Source organism: Geotrypetes seraphini, chromosome 2, assembly GCF_902459505.1.
Source record: "Geotrypetes seraphini chromosome 2, aGeoSer1.1, whole genome shotgun sequence".
Lineage (NCBI taxonomy): Eukaryota > Metazoa > Chordata > Amphibia > Gymnophiona > Dermophiidae > Geotrypetes > Geotrypetes seraphini.
Window position 1 is genome coordinate 469238916 of NC_047085.1, and position 23031 is coordinate 469261946.

At 44.5% G+C, this 23031-nt stretch overlaps 1 protein-coding gene across 5 annotated transcripts in view; it reads right to left on the reverse strand.

Annotated features, from left to right (window-relative positions):
- Positions 1 to 23031, reverse strand: part of DPP6 (dipeptidyl peptidase like 6) — a 1246761-nt gene that overhangs the window by 183923 nt on the left and 1039807 nt on the right. For all 5 annotated transcript variants that reach the window (XM_033931638.1, XM_033931637.1, XM_033931641.1 and 2 more), the window contains one exon: positions 5414 to 5568. In XM_033931638.1, coding sequence (XP_033787529.1) covers positions 5414 to 5568 — 155 coding nt within the window. The remainder of the gene's footprint in view (positions 1 to 5413; positions 5569 to 23031) is intronic.

Below are 23031 nucleotides of genomic sequence, written 5' to 3' on the forward strand. Positions count from 1 at the left end.
CTGAATATCTCTGCTAACTGGCCGTCCCCTGGCTAGATAGGGGCAGGCTGAGGATGCACCTAACTTTAGGCATGAGGTTTTGTATCAGGTCTAAGTTGGTGCAAATGGACACGCCTAAAGTTAGGCGTGATTCCCAAGCATAAGTGTTATTCTATAAACTGCGCCTAACTTTAAGAACTGGTTATAGAAATAGCGTTCAGCGGGCTTTTTTAGTGCTATTTTTTTAGGTGCCATATATAGAATTCTGTCTTAAATGTTTACTTAATTTTCATACAGTAACACAGATCATAGAAAAATGAAAACATCAGAACTGTATATATCTATAAATTGAAGAATATATATATATATATAAATGACAAAGATTTAAAATATTGGGAATATATGAGGGGGGCCGCTGAAAAGTTCTCAGCCCACCCAACAAAGTTGGGGCAGTCTCCATCAAGGGCTATACACATGGAGGGGCTACTAAAACGGTGCATGGTCTTCATCATAAGGCGTATGGGGACAGACTTAAAGATCTCAATCTGTATACTTTGGAGGAAAGGCGGGAGAGGGGAGATATGATAGAGACGTTTAAATACCTACATAATATAAATGCGCATGAGTCATAAGAACATAAGCAGTGCCTCCGCTGGGTCAGACCAGAGGTCCATCATGCCCAGCAGTCCGCTCACGCGGCGGCCCATCAGGTCCAGGACCTGTATAGTAATCCTCTATCTATACCCTTCTATCCCCTTTTCCTTCAGGAAATTATCTAATCCCTTCTTGAACCCCAATACCGTACTCTGTCCTATCACACCCTCTGGAAGCGCATTCCAGGCGTCCACCACCCTTTGGGTGAAGAAGAACTTCCTAGCATTGGTTCTGAATCTGTCCCTTTTTTTTTTTTTAATGAATGCCCTCTCATTCTTGTAGTTTTCAAAAGTTTGAAGAATCTGTCCTTCTCCACTTTCTCTATGCCCTTCGTGATCTTGTAAGTCTCTATCATGTCCCCTCTAAGTCTCCGCTTTTCCAGGGAAAAGAGCCCCAGTTTTTCAAATCTTTCAGCTTATGAAAGGTTATTCATACCTTTTATCAATCGTGTTGCTCTTTTCTGAACCCTCTCGAGTATCCCCATATCCTTCTTAAGGTACGGCGACCAATATTGGTCACAGTACTCCAGGTGTGGGCACACCATCGCCCGATACAACGGCAGGATAACTTCTTTCGTTCTGGTTGTAATACCTTTCTTGATAATACCTAGCATCTTGTTCGCCTTCTTAGAGGCTGCTGCGCACTGTGCCGACGGCTTCATTATCTTGTCCACTATTACCCCCAAGTCCTTTTCTTGGGTACTTTCACCCATTACCAGTCCTCCCATCGTATAGCTGTACTTCGGGTTTCTGTTTCCTACATGCAAGACTTTGCATTTCTCTACATTAAACTTCATCTGCCATCTCGTCGCCCACTCTCCTAGTTTGTTCAGGTTCCTTTGTATGTCTTCACAGTCCTCTTTAGCCCTAACTCCACTAAATAGTTTGGTGTCGTCTGCGAATTTTATTACTTCGCACTTTGTCCCTGTTTCTAGATCATTTATGATTACATTGAACAGCAGCGGTTCGAGGAAGCTCTGGAATGAGTGGGCATAGGATGACGTTAAGAGGTGATCGGCTCAGGAGTAATCTAAGGAAATACTTTACAGAATGGGTGGTAGATGCGTGGAGCAGTCTCCCAGAAGAAATGGTGGAGGCAGAGACCGTGTCTGAATTCAAGACAGTCTGGGATAGTCCCATGGGATCTCTTGGAAAGAGAAAGAGATAATGGTTACTGCGGATGGGCAGACTGGATGGGCCATTTGGCCTTTATCTGCCATCACGTTTCTATGTTTCTAAACGTCTAAGTCCGTTTTGGTCCTAGGGTGCTAGTCGCCCAAAGTCCATTCTTGAAAAATACATCTAAAGTATACTTATTTTGCGACTATGTAAGTCCAGGCGTTTGATCGTCCAGATCACTAGTACGTCTATACACTACATTCTCGTCCAAAAAAATCGTCCAAGTCCCAAACGCCTAGAACAAGACCTTTTGGACATGGGAGGGGCCAGCAAAGTGATGGACTGGCCACCCAGACACCACTTCTTAAAAAAAGCACACTGGTTACCCATAGAATACAGAATTTCATACAAAATAATTTTATTAACCTTTTAAAATATTAACAGCTAAATTTCCAGCATTTCTAGAAAGACATCTCATTCCATATATTCCAATAAGAAATCTACGATCTCAAGACAAAAACCTTCTTTTTGTCCCGTCCCTAAGAATTATAAATACATGACGAGCTACAATCTTCTCGAGTACAGCACCACAAATATGGAACGTGTTTTCAGCCCATCTTAAGGAAGAAAAAACTCTTATTAGGCTAAAATGTTGGTTATATAAAGAAGCTTTTGAGACCTGACTTCTACAAGGCTTTCCCACTCTCAATTAAATAATTACATTTTTTACCCCTCCTTTATGTTTTGACCTTCATTGTCTTTCTTTTCTATATTCATTGTAGTTCCTCCCACTCTCCTCATGTGTAAGTTCATCAAAGTCTTTGTTTTAAGTATATGAAAAACATGTTGATTTCCCCCTTTTTTTAACTGTACATCGCTTTGAATTAAGATATTGCGATTGAATCAAAATTTTAATAAAACTTGAAAAAAAAAAAAACCTTGAAAAACTTGCAGGGCACTGCTGTGAACTTCACAAAAAAGGTGCCACATAAACATCTCACCACAACTCCCTTGCCGGTCATGGTGAGCCCCCCAGAACCCATTATACTCACCTGTCTACAATCCCAATAGCCCTTATGGCTGCAGGTGCCACCTATACGGTAGTACAGTAAGGTTTGGATCATCCAAGTGCAGATTTGGGTGGCTTTTTAGACCTATTTCTGTTTCGATCATGAGTCCCTTAGGGACTGATTCTATAAAGGGCACCTAACTTCATTGGCAAAATAGCTTTAACAGGCTCAGTAGTTGCTAAAATAAAAACTATAATTGGGCGATGGGCACTTATCTGATTCTATAAAAGATAAGCGTCTATCGCATGGTGCCTAGCAGCGCCTAATGCCTAAGTATATGTTTCTATGGGCGGAGCATGATTTAGGCACTGCTAAATGCGATTCTCCAAAAACTTAGGCACCTGAAACGTAGGCCTTTACAACTCTCATCTACGTTTCTGGTGCCTAAGGTTTTTCATAGGCACCGCTAGTCACGATTCAACAAACGGTGCCTAGTGGCTGGTGACATTCATATAGGCACCATTTATAGAATCAGCCCCTTAGTCCAGCAATTTTCCAATTTTTTTCATTCCATATTTTTCCACCAGAACAAAAAAAAGTGGAAAATCACCGGACCAAGTGTATAGCCCTCGATGGAGACTGCCCCAACTTTGCTGGCTGGGCTGAGAACTTTTCAGTTGCCCCTCGTATTGTGGTCTATTTTGAGAAATACAGTAAAACCTTGGATTGTAAGTACAGTGGAACCTTGGTTTACGAGCATAATTCGTTCCAGAAGCATGCTCGTAAACCAAATTGCTCGTATATCAAAGCAAGTTTCCCCATAGGAAGTAAGGGAAACTGCTTTGATTGGTTCCACCTCCTCCCCCCCTCCACGAGGCTACCGGCGCTGCTCCATTCTCCCCCCCTTGAGGAATCCGACGCTGTTCCAAACCCCTCCTCGCGAGCCAGCTTCCCCCCCTGCGAACCGGCATTCCCCCCCCCGCTCGCGTTGCCCCCCCTCCACCGCGATCCTACTTTCCCCCCTCCCGAGCAGTCAATGACACCCTTTACCCAACTTGGCACCAGTGCCGATGCCCGAAGATCCTCCCTCTTCTGGCACGGCTGGGCGGTGCGTCGGAGATCCTCTTTCTTCTGGGCTGGGCTGGACTGGCTTTGAGCATTTGCGCATGCTCAAAGCCTTCTGGTCTCGCTCTCTCCGAGATTGAGAGCGAGACCAGAAAGCTTTGAGCATGCGCAAATGCTCAAAGCCAGTCCAGCCCAGCCCAGCCCAGAAGAAGAAGGATCTCCAATGCACCGCCCAGCCCAGGCCGCGCCAGAAGAGGGAGGATCTTCGGGCACCGGCAGTGGTGCCAAGTCGGGTAAAGGGTGTCATTGACTGCTCGGGGGGGGGAGGGGGGGAGTAGGATCGCGGTGGAGGGGGGGCAATGTGAGCGGGGGGGGGGAGATGTCGGATCGCTGGGGGGCACTCGTACAGCGAGGCAAGCTCGGTTTACGAGGCACCAAGTTTGCGAATGTTTTGCTCGTCTTGCAAAACACTCACAAACTGGTGCACTCGTAAACCGAGGTACCACTGTAACTTGGTTTACAAGTGTTTTGCAAGACAAGCAAAACATTTGATTAAATTTTAACTTGATATACAAGCAAGGTTTTGCAATACAAGTATATACAGTACAGTATACACACGTCATAACTGAGCCGATGGTTCTTCTCTCTCTGACGCTGCAGGAGTGTAGTGACTGTTCTAAATGAGCGAGGTTTGCAATATAAGTAGGTATAGTATTTTGTATTAAAGTTTTGGGTTTCTGGAATTAATCGTCTGAGTTTCCATTATTTCCTATGGGGAAATTCGCTTTGATATACGAGTGCTTTGGATTACAAGCATGCTTCTGGAACGAATTATGCTCGCAAACCAAGGTTTGACTGTATATAAGTACAGAAGGCACATTTTAGCAACATGCTACACTCAACTCTCTATAAGCTTAAGGAGACTGGAGTCTCTCTATAATTAGACCCACCTCAGAGAAAAATATAGCTGAGCTTCCTACAGTCCCTTTTGTTTTATGCAAATAACATTTTAGCAATGAAACTGACTGTTACATTGCTGCATGTGCCAAAGACTCCTGGAAGCTCTAACAACCTGGTAGAAGAATAGATACTTCTGCTGGAATTTTATAAACATTTTTTAAAATTAATCTAGGACTAATAACTGACAATTAACATGTGAAAACTAGGAATGGATGAGATCAAATTTGAAGAAGAAAACATTTTAAACAGACTCGAGCTCCGGGAAAGCACATATTTTTCCCAAATCAGCTAGAATAATCAATTAGATTTTTCGTGTTGGAGCTGATAATACGTTCCTGATCTGCTAATCCTACGACATCAAATTGCGGAAGGGGAGGGGCAGGAAAGAGGCTTGTGCATTCTACAATTTGTTGGCTTCGCAGCCCCTCCCAGGACATCTGAAATTCACCACACAGGCTTGGACTTGTCTAATACCACCCGTGAAGAAGAAATCACAGCCGCACCCCTGGTACTGTGGAGCACAAAATTCTGCATTTTAAAATGACAGTCCCTTCGTGAAGAGAAGATTAAAATGCAGAATTGTTATGCGGTATGGCATGAAAGAGATCTCAAAATCAGGTATCTTACCTTTGGATAATGATATGTTTTCACAGTAGGGTAGAGGGAGCCTGTGAACATTGGAATCATCATGGTAGGAACTTTGGAATCATTTATTGTAGAGTATGCTAATCTGGCGCCATCTGGAGACCACCAGTGTGCAATATGAGTCTTCAGTATCTCCTCTGGTTAACAAGATAAGAAATGGAAAAAAAATCACTGTGAAATGATAGCAAATAGACATCAAATTGAATGGCACCCTTAGTGAATTTGTGAAAACATTCTCATCTTTCATTTGAAGAAAAGGTAAAGTTTTGGTGATTGTATTGATATAAGATATATTTAGGTCTTTAGGGCACGGTAATTTGACCTTACCACAACTTAAACCGCTTAATGCCACTTTTCTAAAAATAGTGCAGTGATATTTAAGGCGCCACGCATCAGTAAGTAATGACATGCAAAATAAGCTTAAGGAGACATACTTTGCATCTCATTACTATGCATATGTCCCAACGCGACCTGCAGTGATACACCACACGTCATGTTAGGGCCCCAAAAACATGCTTTTTGCTGTTGTTATTTTACCATCCGGGTGCACTGGGCCACAAGCCACAGTTCGATGCTTCCAGGCCACTAGCTCAGGGATCCTCCTCACTGAAGTCTCCCTAGGAGGTTGAAACCCCTCAGAGGCTGAAGCCCCCACTTCTATTTTACCACTGGGCAGAGTTCGGATGTGAAAAATGGGAATTATTTCCCTCCTCCCCCGCCTCTCCCAGGTCAATGCTCGATTCCTAAATTATGTTTTTGGTCAAACTTAGCAGCCCAAATGTTTAGTTGAAAATGTGTCTAAATATTGGTGATGCTCAGTCACTCCTGCCCTGTCCTTCACTGACTGCAAAATGCATGTTTCCTTATACGGAAACATGAGACAACCGCCAGGGATGCCATTTTGCAGCCAGCAAAGGATAGGGCAGGAGCAACTGAGCATCAGCTCCTGTCCATTGAGCCCCGCCAGAGGATCTCAGGACCCCCCACCCTGAACCACCAATGACAATGGTAAGGTGGAGGTGGGGGTCTTTGATCTCCATGGCAGACTTGCATGAAAGGGTACTTCAGTGAGGGGATCCCTGAGCTAGTGGTCCAGGAGCAATGTCTTGTGGCTTTGTGACTTGATGCTGCTGGGTCACAAGAATAATGCTGCTTGCAAGATGGTTCACCAGAAGCATTACTCCTGTAAGATGGAATTCTGCAACCTGCGGTACCAGGATCCCACAGGTTGCTGAATTCCGCAGGGCATCAAGATGCGGTAAAGAGCGAAACTTTACCGCACCTTGAATTCCCCCCTTAGATTCTTTAAAATTAATGGTCTATTACTAGAGCAGGGCACAAATTATCCAAACTTAATTTCTCATTGGGAATGGAAGCAATTTGCTGATAATTATCAAGTACCATAATTTTAAGGCTCCTTTTACAAAGGTGCGCTAGCGGTTTTAACACACGCTTAGCGCGCGCTAAAATGCCATGCGCGCTAGCCTCTACCTCCTCTCCTCTTCAGCAGGCGGTAGTTTTTTGGGTAGCGCGCACTATAGCATGCGCTAATCCGGTGCGTGCGCTAAAAACATTAGCGCACCTTTGCAAAAGGAGCCCTTAATGGATGGGGCTTACGTTTTTATAGCATTCCTTTTTTTAAAAAAAAATAGGAGTTCAGTAAACCTTGAATTTTGTTTCTTAAAGAAAAAAAAACTAAAGCAACCCAAACATCAAAGCATCTACAAAAGACACAATTAAGATCTGAAAAGTGCTAAAGGTTGATTTTAAATGTTAATTTGCATCTATTAATACATACAGTATATCCATCATTGTGCATTAGTGAAAACCCATCTTAAAAGTTGATTTGCATCTATATATGTAGAGTGACACACATTTTTTTAAATCCTATCCTCTTTCCAGACATGTTTAGCTATTGAGTAATTATGGTCTCCATAACCAAAGCCCCCATTTATTTATTTGATTTATACTCATCAGTCTACCTGGGATCAGAGTAATTTTTTTAAACACAGGAACATGTCTACTGAACTGTATTAAGAAAGGTAGGGATTATGTATACCACATTTTTGTAGTTTTTACAACCACACGCAAAACAGTTTACATACAGGTACTTCAAGCGTTTTCCCTATCTGTCCCGCTGGGCTCACAATCTATCGAATGTACCTGGGGCAGTGAAGGATTAAGTGACTTGCCCAAAGTCAGAGGAAGCAGCATGAGGTTTGAACCCACAACCTGAGGGTGCTGAGGCAGTAGCTCTAATCACTATGCCACACTCTCCTTCAGGCACAACAGGGGAAGCGTAAAAGAGATTTCATGTTACAGCAGCCTGAAATATTCTTGCCCCAGTGTAGAATACAAGGCTGCTGTGGCAGCCATTTCTCCCTTCCCATTAGTACCCTCACGCTGTTCCCCACAATCCTATATTGCCTCCCTACTTGATCCCTTCTTTGAATAAGACTCTACACCTAATCCAACCCCCCTCTTGAATAAGCCTCCCCAATCTGATTCCCCCCTCCTCCAGAATAAGCTTTCCCACCCAAAATAACACCAAATCTGAAGCCTCACCCCTTCACCAAATCTCTCCCTCTCATATCAGCCCAACCCTCTACCCACCTACTGATTCATTCAAACATTTCTGGGATGTCCCGGTGCTAATATCTGATGGTCAAGAGGTAAAGGGCAGGAGTAGATCTTGGTACAAAATGACACCAATGACCCCTAATGGTAGGCTCAGAGTACTATCATAAGAACATAAGAATTGCCGCTGCTGGGTCAGACCAGTGGTCCATTGTGCTCAGCAGTCCGCTCACGAGTCGGTGGCCCCCAGGTCACAGACCAGTGCTCTAAATGAGTCCAGTCTCACCTGCATACGTTCCAGTTTAGCAGGAACTTGTCCAACTTTGTCTTGAACCCCTGGAGGGTGTTTTCCCCTATAACAGACTCTGGAAGAGCCCTCCAGTTTTCCACCACTCTCTGGGCGAAGAAGAACTTCCTTATGTTTGTACGGAATCTATCCCCTTTCAACTTTAGAGAGTGCCCTCTCGTTCTCCCTACCTTGGAGAGGGTGAACAATCTGTCTTTATCTGCTAAATCTATTCCCTTTAGTATTTTGAATGTTTTGATCATGTCCCCTCTCAGTCTCCTCTTTTCCAAGGGAGAAGAGGCCCAGTTTCTCTAATCTCTCACTGTACGGCAACTCCTCCAGCCCCTTAACCATTTTAGTTGCTTTTCTCTGGACCCTTTCGAGTAGTACCGTATCCTTCTTCATGTATGGTGACAAGTGCTGGACGCAGTACTCCATGTGAGGGCGCATCATGGCCCAGTAAAGCAGCATGACAACCTTCTCTGATCTGTTCGTGATCCCCTTCTTAATCATTCATAGCATTCTGTTCGCCCTTTTTGCTGCCGCCGCGCATTGCACAGACGGCTTCATCGACTTGTCGATCAGAACTCCCAAGACTCTTTACTGGGAGGTCTCTCCAAGTACCGCCCCGGACATCCTGTATTCGTGCATGAGATTTTTGTTACCGACATGCATCACTTTACACTTATGCACGTTGAACCTCATTTGCCATGTTGATGCTCATTTCTCGAGCTTGATTATGGCACGTTTTCGGAATCTCCCTGTGTCTTCACTACTCTGAATAACTTCGTATCGTCCGCAAATTTAATCACCTCACTCATTGTACCAATGTTCAGATCGTTTATGAAGATGTTGAAGAGCACGGGTCCAAGCACTAAGCCCTGTAGCACCCCACTGGTGACGCTCTTCCAGTCCGAGTATTGTCCATTTACCCCCACTCTCTGTTTCCTATGCTCTAGCCAGTTTTTAGGTTGTAACAATTTTTTATTGACATGAAAAAATATAAGGCACGCATTAGTGAATACAGCAACAACAAACGCCAGCTCAGAGAAAAAGATACATCGGCTGCATACACCAAGACAATCATACCAAAGCATGTCACAAACACCAACCCAAAAAATCTCCCACCATCTCAAGGTCCCGCCTCCCCCCAACCTACCCCCCATCAACACCCCCCCCGACCCCCCTAAGGGAGTGGAACACCGGACATAGAAAAGCACAAACCCAATTCCCCCCCCCCAGGGTCTGAACTCTGATGACCCTAGGGCGACAAACCCAACTAGGCATCCCCCTCCCTCTAAGCAGAGCCCCTCCAGCCCTCTACAACCCCCCTCCCCCCCACAAACCCCCCCCCCAAACCCCAGAGCAGAGAGACGTCGAGATCCAGAGCTGGCCAGGAGAAAGCCGCTTCAAGTCAAGGTGTTCAGGAGCAGGCCACGCCCCCTAGGAGACAAGGAGTTGACATATGGGTCCCAGATCAGCAAAAAGCTCCGCCGACGCTTAAGGGAAACCCCCACCTCCCGGGCCTCACAAAGAACCAACTCATGGAGAAGAGCCCTCAAATGCCAAAAAGACGGAGGACTCGAGGAAGTCCACTGCTGCATGATACAACGCCGGGCCAGGAGACACACCTTACGACACAGCCATCGAGCCCCCGGAAGCAAGGAACGAAAAGCTCCCGGTAGATCCAGGACCACCTGCTCAACCGTGCCCTCCACTGACGACTCCAAAAGCGAGCTCAAATAGGAGACAACCTCAGCCCAAAAAGCCTGCGTACACCAACAAGTCCACAAAGCATGCGCAAACGTGTTCGGATCTCGACCACATTTAAAACACAGGGGAGAAGCAACACCCCCAAATTTAAATAATTGAGCTTGGGTGATATACCCTCTATACAAAATGCGAGCATAACATTCCTGCAACACAGCTCCTTGAATTAAACGCGGCAAACCTGCCAGATTCCGGGAAACCTCCCAAGCACCAAGGTCTAAATGGAGCTCTGAGGCCCAACTATCCCGAACCCCCGAACAATGCCTAGGAGCCTCAAAAGGAAGCAAAGCCCGATATAAAGCGGACACTGAAGTCTGAAAAGGCTCCACCTGGGCATACAGATCCCTAATACGAGCCCCCAATGGGTGCTGAAGGGCAGTCCGGGAAAGCGTGAGCTCTAGCCAGTTTTTAATCCACGTGAGTATTTCAACCTCGATTCCATGGCTCACTAGGGGTCAGCCTCCAGACCACCAGGGATAATCACTTGTTATGTCCCAGGGGTGCTCTGAGGAATCCTGGAAGGGTAGGGTAATGTAAGAGGGAAGGGCCTTGTTGAAGGGGGAAGGCTTCAGCTTGAGTTTGAGTAGAGGGCTTTATCAAAGGGATCATTTGAGAGGGACTTATTCAAGGGGAAGCTCCTGCGCTATCTTCCACCATATGTAATGCAGTGCCTATGTGATAAGTGAGATAAATTCAGGGCAGATGCTGGGCACACACCCCGCCCCCTACATTTACCACACAGGCATAGGAACTCTATGAGTATTGGGAGCAGCGCAGAGCATTCAGCGCACATGCCAGCATGGGCTCAGGTCCTACTGTCGTTCTCTGCTAAACACTATCCTGCACTAGAAAAAACAAGGAAGGCAACCAAGTCACATCAAGGTCTGCGTGGGGGAAGCTCACAGTGCCAAACTTGGCTCACAACTTATAAGCCAAATACAGTGTAACGTGTCAAAAAGCATGTCACACTGTATAATGTTATAGGGCGCTCTCAGTGTGAACCCTCAGTGATAGGAGCGCAGCTCCGACACTTCACTTCTGGGTCAAGGCGATAAGCCTCCACCCGCACACCATCATCGAGCGCCCTGTGTGTGCAAGAATCAAACCAATCAACAATCAAAGTGAGTAAATGAAACTCAACACAAACAACCTGAGCGACCCCCACACAAACCCTGCCAGCCAAACCCCCTCAAAAAGCACGTACAAAATCACAAACAAAATCATAAACCATACCAAAAAGTGGAAAACATATCTAAAAATGAGCAATACTTATCCAAAACTGTCACACAAACGGAAAAACCGCGCCAGGAGGAAAGGTTCAACCGCGCTGATTTCGGGAGGAGCCCTTCTTCAGGAACCTGGCCTCCAACAGAACACGAGCAGAGAGGATGGCTGGAGGGCGGGAACACTATCCTGCAGCAGGTGTGCCCATGGGGACCACTGTTCTGCATCACAGTTCAAAAATGCAACAATTGAATTCTGAAAGCAGAGGGTGAGTATGGGACTTGAAGCACCACTGATGTTTTCCCAAGAGGCCAGGATCATGTCATAAGGGAAACAGTGCTGCTGCCACCTTTACCAAAGCTACCGCAGCTGCTCTTCTGTGGTAGTTCTATGGGGAAGAGAGAATTCCAAAGTGAGGATGGATTCTTCAGTCCTTTTCATCGCTGCCGATGCACCAGAGAACATAAGAACAGCCATACTAAGTCAGACATAAGATTAGCCTTACTGGGTCAGACCAATGGTCCATCAAGCCCAGTAGACCATTCTCACAGTGGCCAATCCAGGTCCCTAGTACCTGGCCAAAATCCAAGGAGTAGCAACAATCCAGAATCTCAAAGAATAGAAAGATTCTAGAACCCCAATAAGAGCAACATTCCAGAGCAGAAATTGTTATGTCATAATGCCTCATTCCACAGTGCCTCAGAGCCAACATCATTAGAAGGGCTTTAAACTAGGTAAGTTGGGGGAGGGTATCCACTTATATACCAGTGCAGTAAGTAACAATCCTGATGTGGTGATCCAAAACTCCGCTTCTAAGTCCGAGATAAGTACCCTCACTGCAGTAGGTTCGTTAGGAAACACTTTGTCTCAGATGGGGGACTCTTTACAGGGATCTAACAAGCACAAAGAGTGGAGAGCTATGTATGTTAACGCACATAGTTTAGGGAACAAAATTCTAGAACTGGAAACAGAAATAGTGAATGCCGACCTAGACGTGGTGGCAATATCCGAAACATGGTTCACAGACTCTCATGGGTGGGATATAACTATACCAGGGTACAACCTACTTCGTCAGGACAGGAAGGGTAAGTTAGGAGGAGGGGTAGCACTTTACATCAAAGAGAACATCAAAACAGCCAGGATCACAGATGTCAAGTACACCGGGGAATCCATCTGGGTAAACCTGGCCAGAGGCGGAGAAAAATGCCTATACATTGGTGTGGTATACAGACCTCCAAGACAAACGGAGGACAAGGACACAGAATTAATTGAAGACATTGAGAATATCACTCTACGGGGGGACGCTGTTCTGCTAGGGGACTTCAACATGCCTGATGTAGACTGGAACACACTCTCAGCGACATCTTGTGGTAGCGGGAGGATATTAACGGCCATGAAGGGAGTACGGCTCAAACAAATGGTACTAGAGCCCAGGCCATCCTAGACCTTGTACTCACAAACGGGGATAGCGTCTCGGAGGTCTCGGTGGGAGAAACGCTAGCCACAAGTGACCATAACATGGTATGGTTCAACCTTAGGAAAGGATTCCCTAAATCACAAACAAAAATGAGGGTACTCAATTTCCGGGGCACAGACTTCGCACGCATGGGAGATTTCGTTCATCAGACGCTGCAGGACCTAGAAGCAACTGATAATGTGGAAGCAATGTGGTCAACCATGAAATTGACCCTACACGAGGCGACTAACCGCTACATAAAATCGGTAAATAAACAACAAAGGAACAAAAAACCCCAATGGTTCACTGATGAGGTGTTACACCTCGTCAAGGAAAAAAAAGAGCATTTCTTTCATACAAACGAACGGGGAAAGGGGAAGCTAACATTGAATACAGGACTAGGTCTGCAGCAGTCAAAACAGCAGTCAGAGAGGCCAAACTTGCAGTGGAAGAAACTCTAGCAAAGAACATTAAGAAAGGGGACAAATCCTTCTTCAGGTATATTAGTGACAGGAAAAAAAACACTAACGGGATAGTACGCCTTAGAACACTGGACGGGAACTACGTGGAAACTGATTCTGATAAAGCCAAACTACTGAACGAATACTTCTGCTCGGTCTTTACCCAAGAGGCACCAGGGCACGGACCACATCTGGAAGCAATGTCAAGCACGGAAGACCCATTTCAGAATTTTGAGTTCACACCAGCTGAAGTCTACAGAGAACTGTCAAAACTCAAGGTGTGCAAAGCCATGGGTCCAGACGAATTACACCCGAGAGTGCTCAGAGAGCTGTGCAATGTCCTGGCGGAACCATTAGCCATGCTCTTCAATCTTTCCCTAAATACAGGGAGAGTCCCCCTGGACTGGAAAAAAGCTAACGTCGTTCCTCTGCACAAAAAGAGTTGCAGAGCAGAGGCTGCGAACTACAGACCAGTGAGTCTCACATCGATAGTGTGTAAAATCATGGAAACACTAATTAAACGTAAATTGGACACGATCTTGGATGAAGGGAATCTAAGGGATCCAAATCAGAATGGATTCACTGAGGGTAGGTCATGCCAGTCCAATCTCATCAGCTTCTTTGATTGGGTAACAGGAAAGCTAGACTCGGGAGAGTCTCTGGACATAGTGTACTTGGATTTCAGCAAGGCTTTTGACAGCATCCCACACCGCAGGCTTCTAAACAAGATGAAATCGATGGGGTTGCGCGAAACAATAACTGCATGGGTCAAGGATTGGCTTGGTGATAGACGTCAGAGGGTGGTGGTCAACGGCACCCTCTCTGAAACATCGGAGGTGACCAGCGGGGTGCCACAGGGCTCGGTCCTGGGCCCACTCCTTTTTAACACGAGGGCTGCAGGGTAAGGTAACATTATTTGCCGATGACGCCAAACTTTGCAACATAGTAAATGAAGGATGTTTGCAGGATAATATGACACAGGACCTTCTTGCGTTGGAAAACTGGTCCTCAACATGGCAGCTGGGTTTCAATGCTAAGAAATGTAAGGTCATGCACCTCGGTAGCGGAAATCCATGCAGAACATACACCTTAAATGGAGAAACATTGGCTAGGACCACAGCAGAACGAGATTTGGGAGTAATCATCAGTGCAGACATGAAGGCTGCCAAACAGGTAGAAAAGGCCTCATCCAAGGCAAGACAAATGATGGGATGTATCAATAGAAGTTTCGTCAGCCGGAAACCTGAAATCATAATGCCACTGTACAGGACCATGGTGAGACCTCATCTGGAGTACTGTGTGCAATTCTGGAGGCCACATTACCGTAAAGACGTGCTTAGAGTCGAGTCGGTTCAGCAGATGGCCACTAGGATGATCTCGGGGCTCAAGGGTCTCTCGTACGAAGAGTGACTGAACAGATTGCAGCTCTACACTCTGGAGGAACGCAGGGAGAGGGGAGACATGATTGAGACATTTAAGTACATCACAGGACGTGTCGAGGTGGAAGATGACATCCTTTTTCTCAAAGGACCCTCGGCCACAAGAGGGCATCCGCTTAAACTTAGAGGGGGGAGATTTAGTAGTGACACCAGGAAGTATTTCTTCACGGAAAGAGTGGTGGATCACTGGAACAAGCTTCCAGTGCAGGTGGTCGAGGCCACCAGCGTGCTTGACTTCAAGAATAAATGGGACATCTACGTGGGATCCCTACGAGGGTCAAGTTAAGGAACTGGGTCATTAGCATTCAGACTTATGGGGGTGGGTCAGTTGAGTGGGCAGACTTAATGGGCTATAGCCCTTTTCTGCCGTCATCTTTCTATGTTTCTATGGCTTGATTGTCCTATACTTGGCACACGTAAGAGCATAAGAATAGCCTTACTGGATCAGACCAATGATCCATCAAGCACAATAGCCGTTCTCACAGTGGCCAATCTAGGTCCTTAGTACCTGGCCAAAACCCAAGGAGTAGCAACATTCCATGCTACCGATCCAGGGCAAGCAGTGGCTTTCTCCAATGGCCCATCTAGCCCAGTCTCCTATTTCCAACAGTGGCCAATCCAAGCCACAGTACCTGTCAGAAACCCAAATAGTAGGGGGCTCTGTCTATAACCTTTCCTTAATATGATTCTGCAGAGATTTGCTATTGTCACATATAGTCTAGGACACCCAATATTATCGGTGGCTTTCTATTGAGCTGTCCTATTTACCATCTAAATCTAAGAACTTTAGATTTGGTGCAAACAACTAGAATGTGTACCTTTGATATTCGGGTCTAGCATCAGAGAAGACAGAGAGAGAAGCATGTGTTTCAGACTTATAACTTAAAATGACTTTTGCCATTCTTTAGATGCACAACAGTTCTTTATTTAAAATGAACAAGCCTACTTCAGAGAAACCAGTGAATAAATCTATTCCAGTGACTGCTGTTCTAAATGTGGTGTAAAATATATAAGAAGCTAGCCACAATGGTTGAGCGTCTACCAGTACTGGAGCCTGATCTTATTACCCTTGACAGCTGTAGACACCATCCATATGAGAAGCAGTGAACCAGCTAGATCTTGAGATTCAAGTTGAACTATTAATAATCTGAATTTATTTGAGTCCAGTCATGAAGAGCTGGAATTCAATTAGATTTGTGGAGTATTCAGGAAGGGGTAAGAAAAGGAAGACTGCAAAGTTGCTCTGTGATATAGCCAGAAATGAAAAAGAGTTGATCTCTTGTACTCCATGCATCAGATGGACAATTTTCAAATGCAAAGGCACTCTGCTTGACTTAATTGGCCGAAAACTGTCCTCTGTCTTTGTGGCTAAAAGCTTGCTTGTTGTTGCACAGTGTGCATGCTTTTAGCCACACTGACAAAGGAGATTGCATTTTTTTAAAATTCCATTCAAAACATACCCACAGAAAAAGCAAGTGAAAATGTCTAGAGAAAAAGTAGGTTCAAAAGTCAATTGGAAATTTTAGAGCAAAATGTCAGGGCATACCTTCACCTTGAAAATTAGTGTGAAGTCAACAGGTTAGAAGTACAGTACATGTGAACTTTGATAAAATGCAGGAAGTTAGAAAACATCTATCTTTATATAATCAGACAACTCAAACTTATGATATTTGGTAGCAGTGAACCACAGTGGAGTTGATTCCTAGAAGATCAAAGAATGGTTTCCTAAAGGAAAAGTCCATAGTCTCCTATTGAGGCAGACGTGGGGGAAGCCACTGCTTGCCCTGGGATTGGTGACATAGAATATTGCTACTATTTGGCATTTGCCAGGTACTTGTGACCTGGGTTGGCCACTATTGGAAAAGGATACTGGGCAAGATGGACCACTGGTTTGACCCAGTATGGCTATTCTTATATTAGAGGCCATTCTAAAACTGGGTGCTCAGAGGGCATCTGAAAGGAATCTATTCTACAGCATAACTTAGAAGCCCAGGTTTTCTTATAGAATATTAGTGTAGTCAACTATCAATGAGCCTTATATTTGGGCTTAAGCATACAGCTGGGGTAAGTCCATGTACCTAAGTGCAGCAGGGATATATGTAACTTACAGTAATCTGTTAAGTCATGCACGTGGGTGGGAGCCCTGCTTACCGGTATGTCTTGCCCATGCTTTGCCCCCTTACAAATACATAGCATGAAAATTAAGTGGGTATTTGCAGAAAACACAGTTACCTATCGTAACAGGAGTCAGCAGGCAGGTAGCCTCACATTTGGGTGACGCCATCCACAGAACCCGGTACGGACAGTGAAAAGTGTACTGTCACTTTAAGCTTCAACGAAGTTTCATGACTGCCCACACCATACATTTGTGAGTGCCTTCCCATCCAATGCCGGCTTGCAGCCCCTCAGTTCTGTAAACAAGCTAAGAAGCCAATCAGGGGAAGTGGGAGGGTATGTGAGAATAGCTGCATGCTGTCCCTGGATAACACCTGTTATGGTAAGTATTTGTGCTTTATCCTAGAGCATTCTTTATGAAGCAGCTTATAATACTGTACTTTTAAAAGACACAAGGGGAATCTCAGAATGCCACTTGTCTGCTTGTTGGTTCCTGCAGTACAATGTGGCAGCACTCGTCACTGGCTCACCCAAATGTGCCCTCTATTCTATTCTAATCTAAAGATTAGAATCTAAGATTAGAATAGAATTGAGGGCGCATTTGGGTGAGCCAGTGACGAGTGCTGCCACATTGTACTGCAGGAACCAACAAGCAGACAAGTGGCATTCTGAGATTCCCCTTGTGTCTCTTAAAAGTATTATAAGCTGCTTCATAAAGCATGATATGAATTTAAATAATAGTTTGAAAAATCTTTGAGTGCCTAATAGGATTGTTATCCTAGAGCAAGCAGGTAGCATATTCTCACATGTGGGACTCCCTAGCTCAATTGAAAAGGGACGTAGGGAGTGTTGGCCTTCAAGAAGAAAATCAATTTTGTAGTACTGCTTGGCCGAATCGACCCTATTCCAGACAATAATAAGAGGACCAAGGAGCTGCTTTGCAACTATCCTCAATAGGCAGGGAATGGAGAAAAGTTACTGATGTTGCCATCACTAAGCCTTTGTGTGCTGTCACACATCTCTCAAGCGGCAACCCAGCCTGAGCCTAACAAAAGGAGATGCCAGTAAAATAGGAGGCGACACTACCGACAGCAAAAAACTGTTTTGCCTAGTACAACAACTGGCATGCCCCCCAAACCAAGAATCTGAAACCTTCTCTAATAAAATCCCAGCCCAAGAACTTGCAGATTTCTTCCTCAACAAAGTCAAGTTGGTCCAGTCGGAAGTTGTTAAGACAGACTCAAACACTTCCTAACACAACTATACGGAATACACAGAACCCATAAAAGCAGACCAGATATGGTCTTCATTCACTAACCTTTCTATCCTCGATAACAATAAGCTAATATCAAAACTAGCCTTACGAAGCAGCCCTTGTATCTAGGTAGAGAGAGAGATGTATTAGTTGAAGAGGTAGATGACTGTGTGAGTTACGCAGCGGAAGGAGAAGGGATCCAATCTGAGAAGGTTGTACAGCCATAGAGGCGAAGATTGAAACCTCTAAAATTGCTTCATGAATTGGTTCAACAAAGATTGGAGCTGTAACAAGAGGAAATGAACAAATAACAGTGGGTCTAGCGTCATTATGCAACGTGCTGGTGTTTCAAGTGGCAACGACAGTACTTAAATCTGATTTCATTCATTGAGTGCATGAACGCTGATACAACTTAGGAAAACGCAATGGTGGAGAACACTCAAAGGTAAGATTTGTGGAACCTAGGGTTGAGTGACACTGAGCTGGAAAAAACGCCGAAGCATTCAGTAAAGCCAAAGGCTGAAAAGCTATCAGAGGCCCAAAGATGAAAATATATAACCTTTGCAGCAAAAAAATGAAATATTATAGAGTTGCTGACATAAAATGAAATAAATATGTAAAAATAACATTAATGCAAGCGGGACGGCCAATTTGACTGGACAAAGTCTTATTCACTCTGGAACGCGTTGCCAGAGGTTGTAGTAAGAGCGGATAGTGTAGCTGGTTTTAAGAAAGGTTTGGACAATTTCCTGGAGGAAAAGTCCATAGTCTGTTATTGAGAAAGACATGGGGGAAGCCACCGAATGCCCTTGATCGGTAGCATGAAATGTTGCTATTCCTTGGGTTTGGGCAAGGGACTTGGATTGGCCACCGTGAGAACGGGCTACTGGGCTTTATGGACCACTGGTCTGACCCAGTAAAGCTATTCTTATGTTTTTCTGTTCACTCTGCAGAAAACAAAAAGAAAGGGGTGTCGGGCGGGAAGGCACTTGCATGGGCGGGCAGTTGTGAAGTTTTGCTGATGCTCAAAGTGACAGTATATTTTTCACTGTCCATACCAGGCTCCGTGGATGATGTCAGCCACCCACAAGTGAAAATATGCTGCCTGCTTGTCCTAGGATAATCATTCTTAGGCATGCAAATATAACTATTCTGAAATTTACACACATAAATGCGTGTGTATCTCAAACAGTGTGCCGTGGCAGATTCCAAGTGTGCTGCAAGATGCCAGCAAGGAGGAGAGGCTCTGGCTGACTGCTTACAAGATGTGCCTCTCACAGTCAGAGGCACGTCCTATAGGCTGTCAGCTGACGTCGATGACGCGCCTCCTTGCCGGTGCCTCTCCTCCTCTCCCCCACCAGGAAAGGGACAGGTTCAGGGTCCGGCTAGAGGGCCTCCGTGCATGCATGGATGTCGACATGATGACATCATGCTTGTGCGTGACGTCATCATGTTGACATCCATGCACATCTTTGGTGCCTTCTAGCCGCAGCACCGGGTTTAGTGTGCCCTGGTGCCGAAAAGTTTGCAGGACACTGCTCTAGGTTATAGACTTAAAGCACCAATACTGGTGGTCGTGCACTATATGTTCCTAGAACAGTATGAATACTAATATAATTAAAGGAGCATTTTCAACCTGTAGCACTGGAGGATAGTAAACCAATATTCTGGATATCTTTAATGCCTGAGAAATATTTGTATTGACTGCCGTCACTGTATGCAAATATCATTCATGCATATTCATTAGGGATATCCTGAAAATCTGACTGTTTTTCAGCCCTCCATGACTGCATTTTGAGACCTCTAAATGAAATGAAGACAAATACTGGGATTGTAAAATAAAAAAGCGGTGATTAGACCAGCAGTTTCACAAGGAAAAACAGTCATTAGTAGCAAATAAAGATGTACAAATTAATTGCTTAATTTTCATTATCGTTGGAGATTTAGCCTTGTTCGTGCATGGTGAACCCAGTCATGAATGCAAAACAGCTGCATTTTAAAATCTAAATAAATAAAAGCATTATTTAAAGGCAACTAGCTGATGCCCCGGCGTTGCACGGGTATTTAATTATAGCAATAACACTGTAAATGGATTCAAATAAAGATACTTTATAGTGGTGAATGAAATTATTTTTTTACAGCTTTATAAAAAGTAAAATATTCAAATTATAATGTGAAATATTTGACAAAATGAATACAATACAACTAACACAAAACTTGATTATAAACAACATTTTTAGTTTCAACTCCAGGAGCAAGAACATATAAATTCTTGGGTGAACCCACCCTTGAGCAAGCAACATAGAGTTGTGGGCCGTGAGACCCCCAGAACATATCACCCCAGGTAGTGAGGGATCTGCATACCAAGTTTCGTTCAAATCGGTCAAGCCGTTTTTGAATTACTGTGAGAATGGCAGCTTTTTACATTTTTTCCATTGACATGAATGGGTGAAATCTGATTTTCTGTTTGTAGCTCCGCCCACATGTGCAGGTGGGCCGCGAGACCCCCAGAACATATCATCCCAGGTAGTGAGGGATCAGCATACCAAGTTTCGTTCAAATCGGTCAAGCCGTTTTTGCGTGATCGCGGCACATACACACACACACACACATATACATACATACACACATACATACCTCCGATTTTATATATATATAGAAGAAGAAGAAGATTAGCTTTGAGACAAGTAAAGTGGAACCTTGGTTTGCGAGCATAATTCGTACCAGAAGCATGCTCATAAACCAAAGTGCTCCTATATCAAAGCGAGTTTCACCATACAAAGTAAGGGAAACTCGCTTGATTCATTCCACATTCCCAAAAGATCACCCCCCGAGGCCACTGACGTGCTTCCACCCCACCCCCGTGAACCGGCATCGCCATCCCCCCCTCTTCCGTGAATCGGCATCGTGTACCCCCCCAAACCCTTACCGCGATGGGGCACCTGCACGCAGCACCAACCCACAGGACGTGACAGTGCCCAAAGAGCCTGCTGCTTGCCTCTGCTTCTGCTGGGCCTTGAGCATCTGCGCATGCTCAAGGCCTTCTGGCTCCCACTCTCTTTGAGATTCTAATGAGATTCTCGGTGGCTCTGAGAATCTCATTAGAATCTTGGAGACAGTGGGAGCCAGAAGGCCTTGAGCATGCGCAGATGCTCAAGGCCCAGCAGAAGCAGCAGCAAGCGGCAGGTGGCAGGCTCTTTGGACACCGGCACATCCTGAAGGTTGGTGCTGCGTGCTGATGTCTCTTTTCCCATTCCCTCTTTCTCCCTTTTCTCTCAACAATGTAACTTTACCCTCCCAATAACCTCTTCCCTCGCTATCAAGTTTGTCTTGTTTATGTTTTAATATACACTATATGTACTTTTAAATATTTATTATATTAACTCCTCTTTCTTATCTATTTTTTATTGTAATGTAAACCGGCCAGATATTTATTTGATGGTCGGTATATTAAAACCTAATAAACTTGAAACTTGATGTCCCATCGTGGTAAGGGTTTGGGGGTAGGCGATGCCGATTCTCGGGGGTGGGGGCTCGCAAACTGAGTTTGCGAGGCAAGATTTGCTCGAGTATTTTGCTTGTCTTGCAAAATACTCACAAACCGTTGTTACTTGCAAACTGAAGTTTGACTGTACTGTATATTTGGTCCTTAAGTGTACATCTTTTGTGCAAGCTGGATAAGTGAGGAATTGGCCATTGGAGAATCAAGAAGGCCAGTTAGATAGGTTGTTGAGATCAGAATCCATGCATCCAGGTCAGCTCTCCCTGTAGTTTACAAAAGGCTTCCCAAATGCTGAGTCATATGTTGCAGCACATATGGAGAGAGCAGCTTTTCCAAATTTGCACATGCACTAAAACAGCAGCATAAACTTGGCAGTTTCCATGTACAAGTACCAACATAATTGCAAATGCCAGGTATAAATGCCAAGAATGATATGTACAATGAGGCCATTTTACAAATCTATAGGTATATGCATAAGTACCATAAATTAAATAGTGAGGACACAAAATATATATAAAATTTGGAGGCTGAAGTGCAAATAGAGCATTAGAGAGAACTAGTTTCTTAATCCCTCATGTTAATGCCTGGCTGAGACAAGTACTTTTTAGAAATCTGTACGTGCCTCTGAGCTGGTGCAAAATCCAGCAGTCAAATTTGTTTGCATGTATGTTTTTGGCCTGCCAAAAACAAACAAGCCCATACTACTCCCCCTTATATTTTATGTATCTTGGGGATCTCCATGTGTAAACAACAGCTTTCTGAAATCTCTGTCTCTATGGGGCCCTACCGGCGCCTAAGTTAATCAGCAAATGCTATTTGAAATGGCAATTGACGTAAATTTTAAAGCACCTACTGGTGCCTGAATAAAAGATGCCAGAATTGCACCTCTGGAGGCGCCTTCCAACGCCTAATGCCACTATAGACATTAGGACTTCTTTTTTAGAAAATGATCCAAACCTTTTTTAAACCCCGCTAAGCAAACTGATTTCACCACATTCTCCAGCAATGAATTTCAGAGTTTAATTATATGTGGTGTGAAGAAATATTTCTTCCGGTCTGTTTTAAATCTACTACTTGGTAGCTTCATTGCATGCCCCCTAGTCCTAGTATTTTTGGAAAAAGTGAACAAGTGATTTGCGTTTTCCCTTTCCACTCCACTCAGTGGTGATCCTGAAAAACTAAGCAGCAAGGAAACGGATGAGAAGCACTGAACTAGAAGAAAGGCAGAAAGGAAAGTTCCCTGAGTAATTCAAACAAGTCATCCAATAGGCTTTCAAAATCTTAAGCCACAAATTTACAGGATATGCAAATGACCTGAGACAAAATTATCTACTGGTGTTCTAATTTCCTAACTTCATTGGGGCCAAAATCTCTCTAATCAAGAGACATCTGTATGATTATTAGTTTCCTTCCTGCCATTATATTAATGCCTACCCACTTTTCTCATTAATTCAGCAGTCTAATTATAAGAATATAACACATCATTTTATGTACTTAAAAAGCAGATGAACTGCT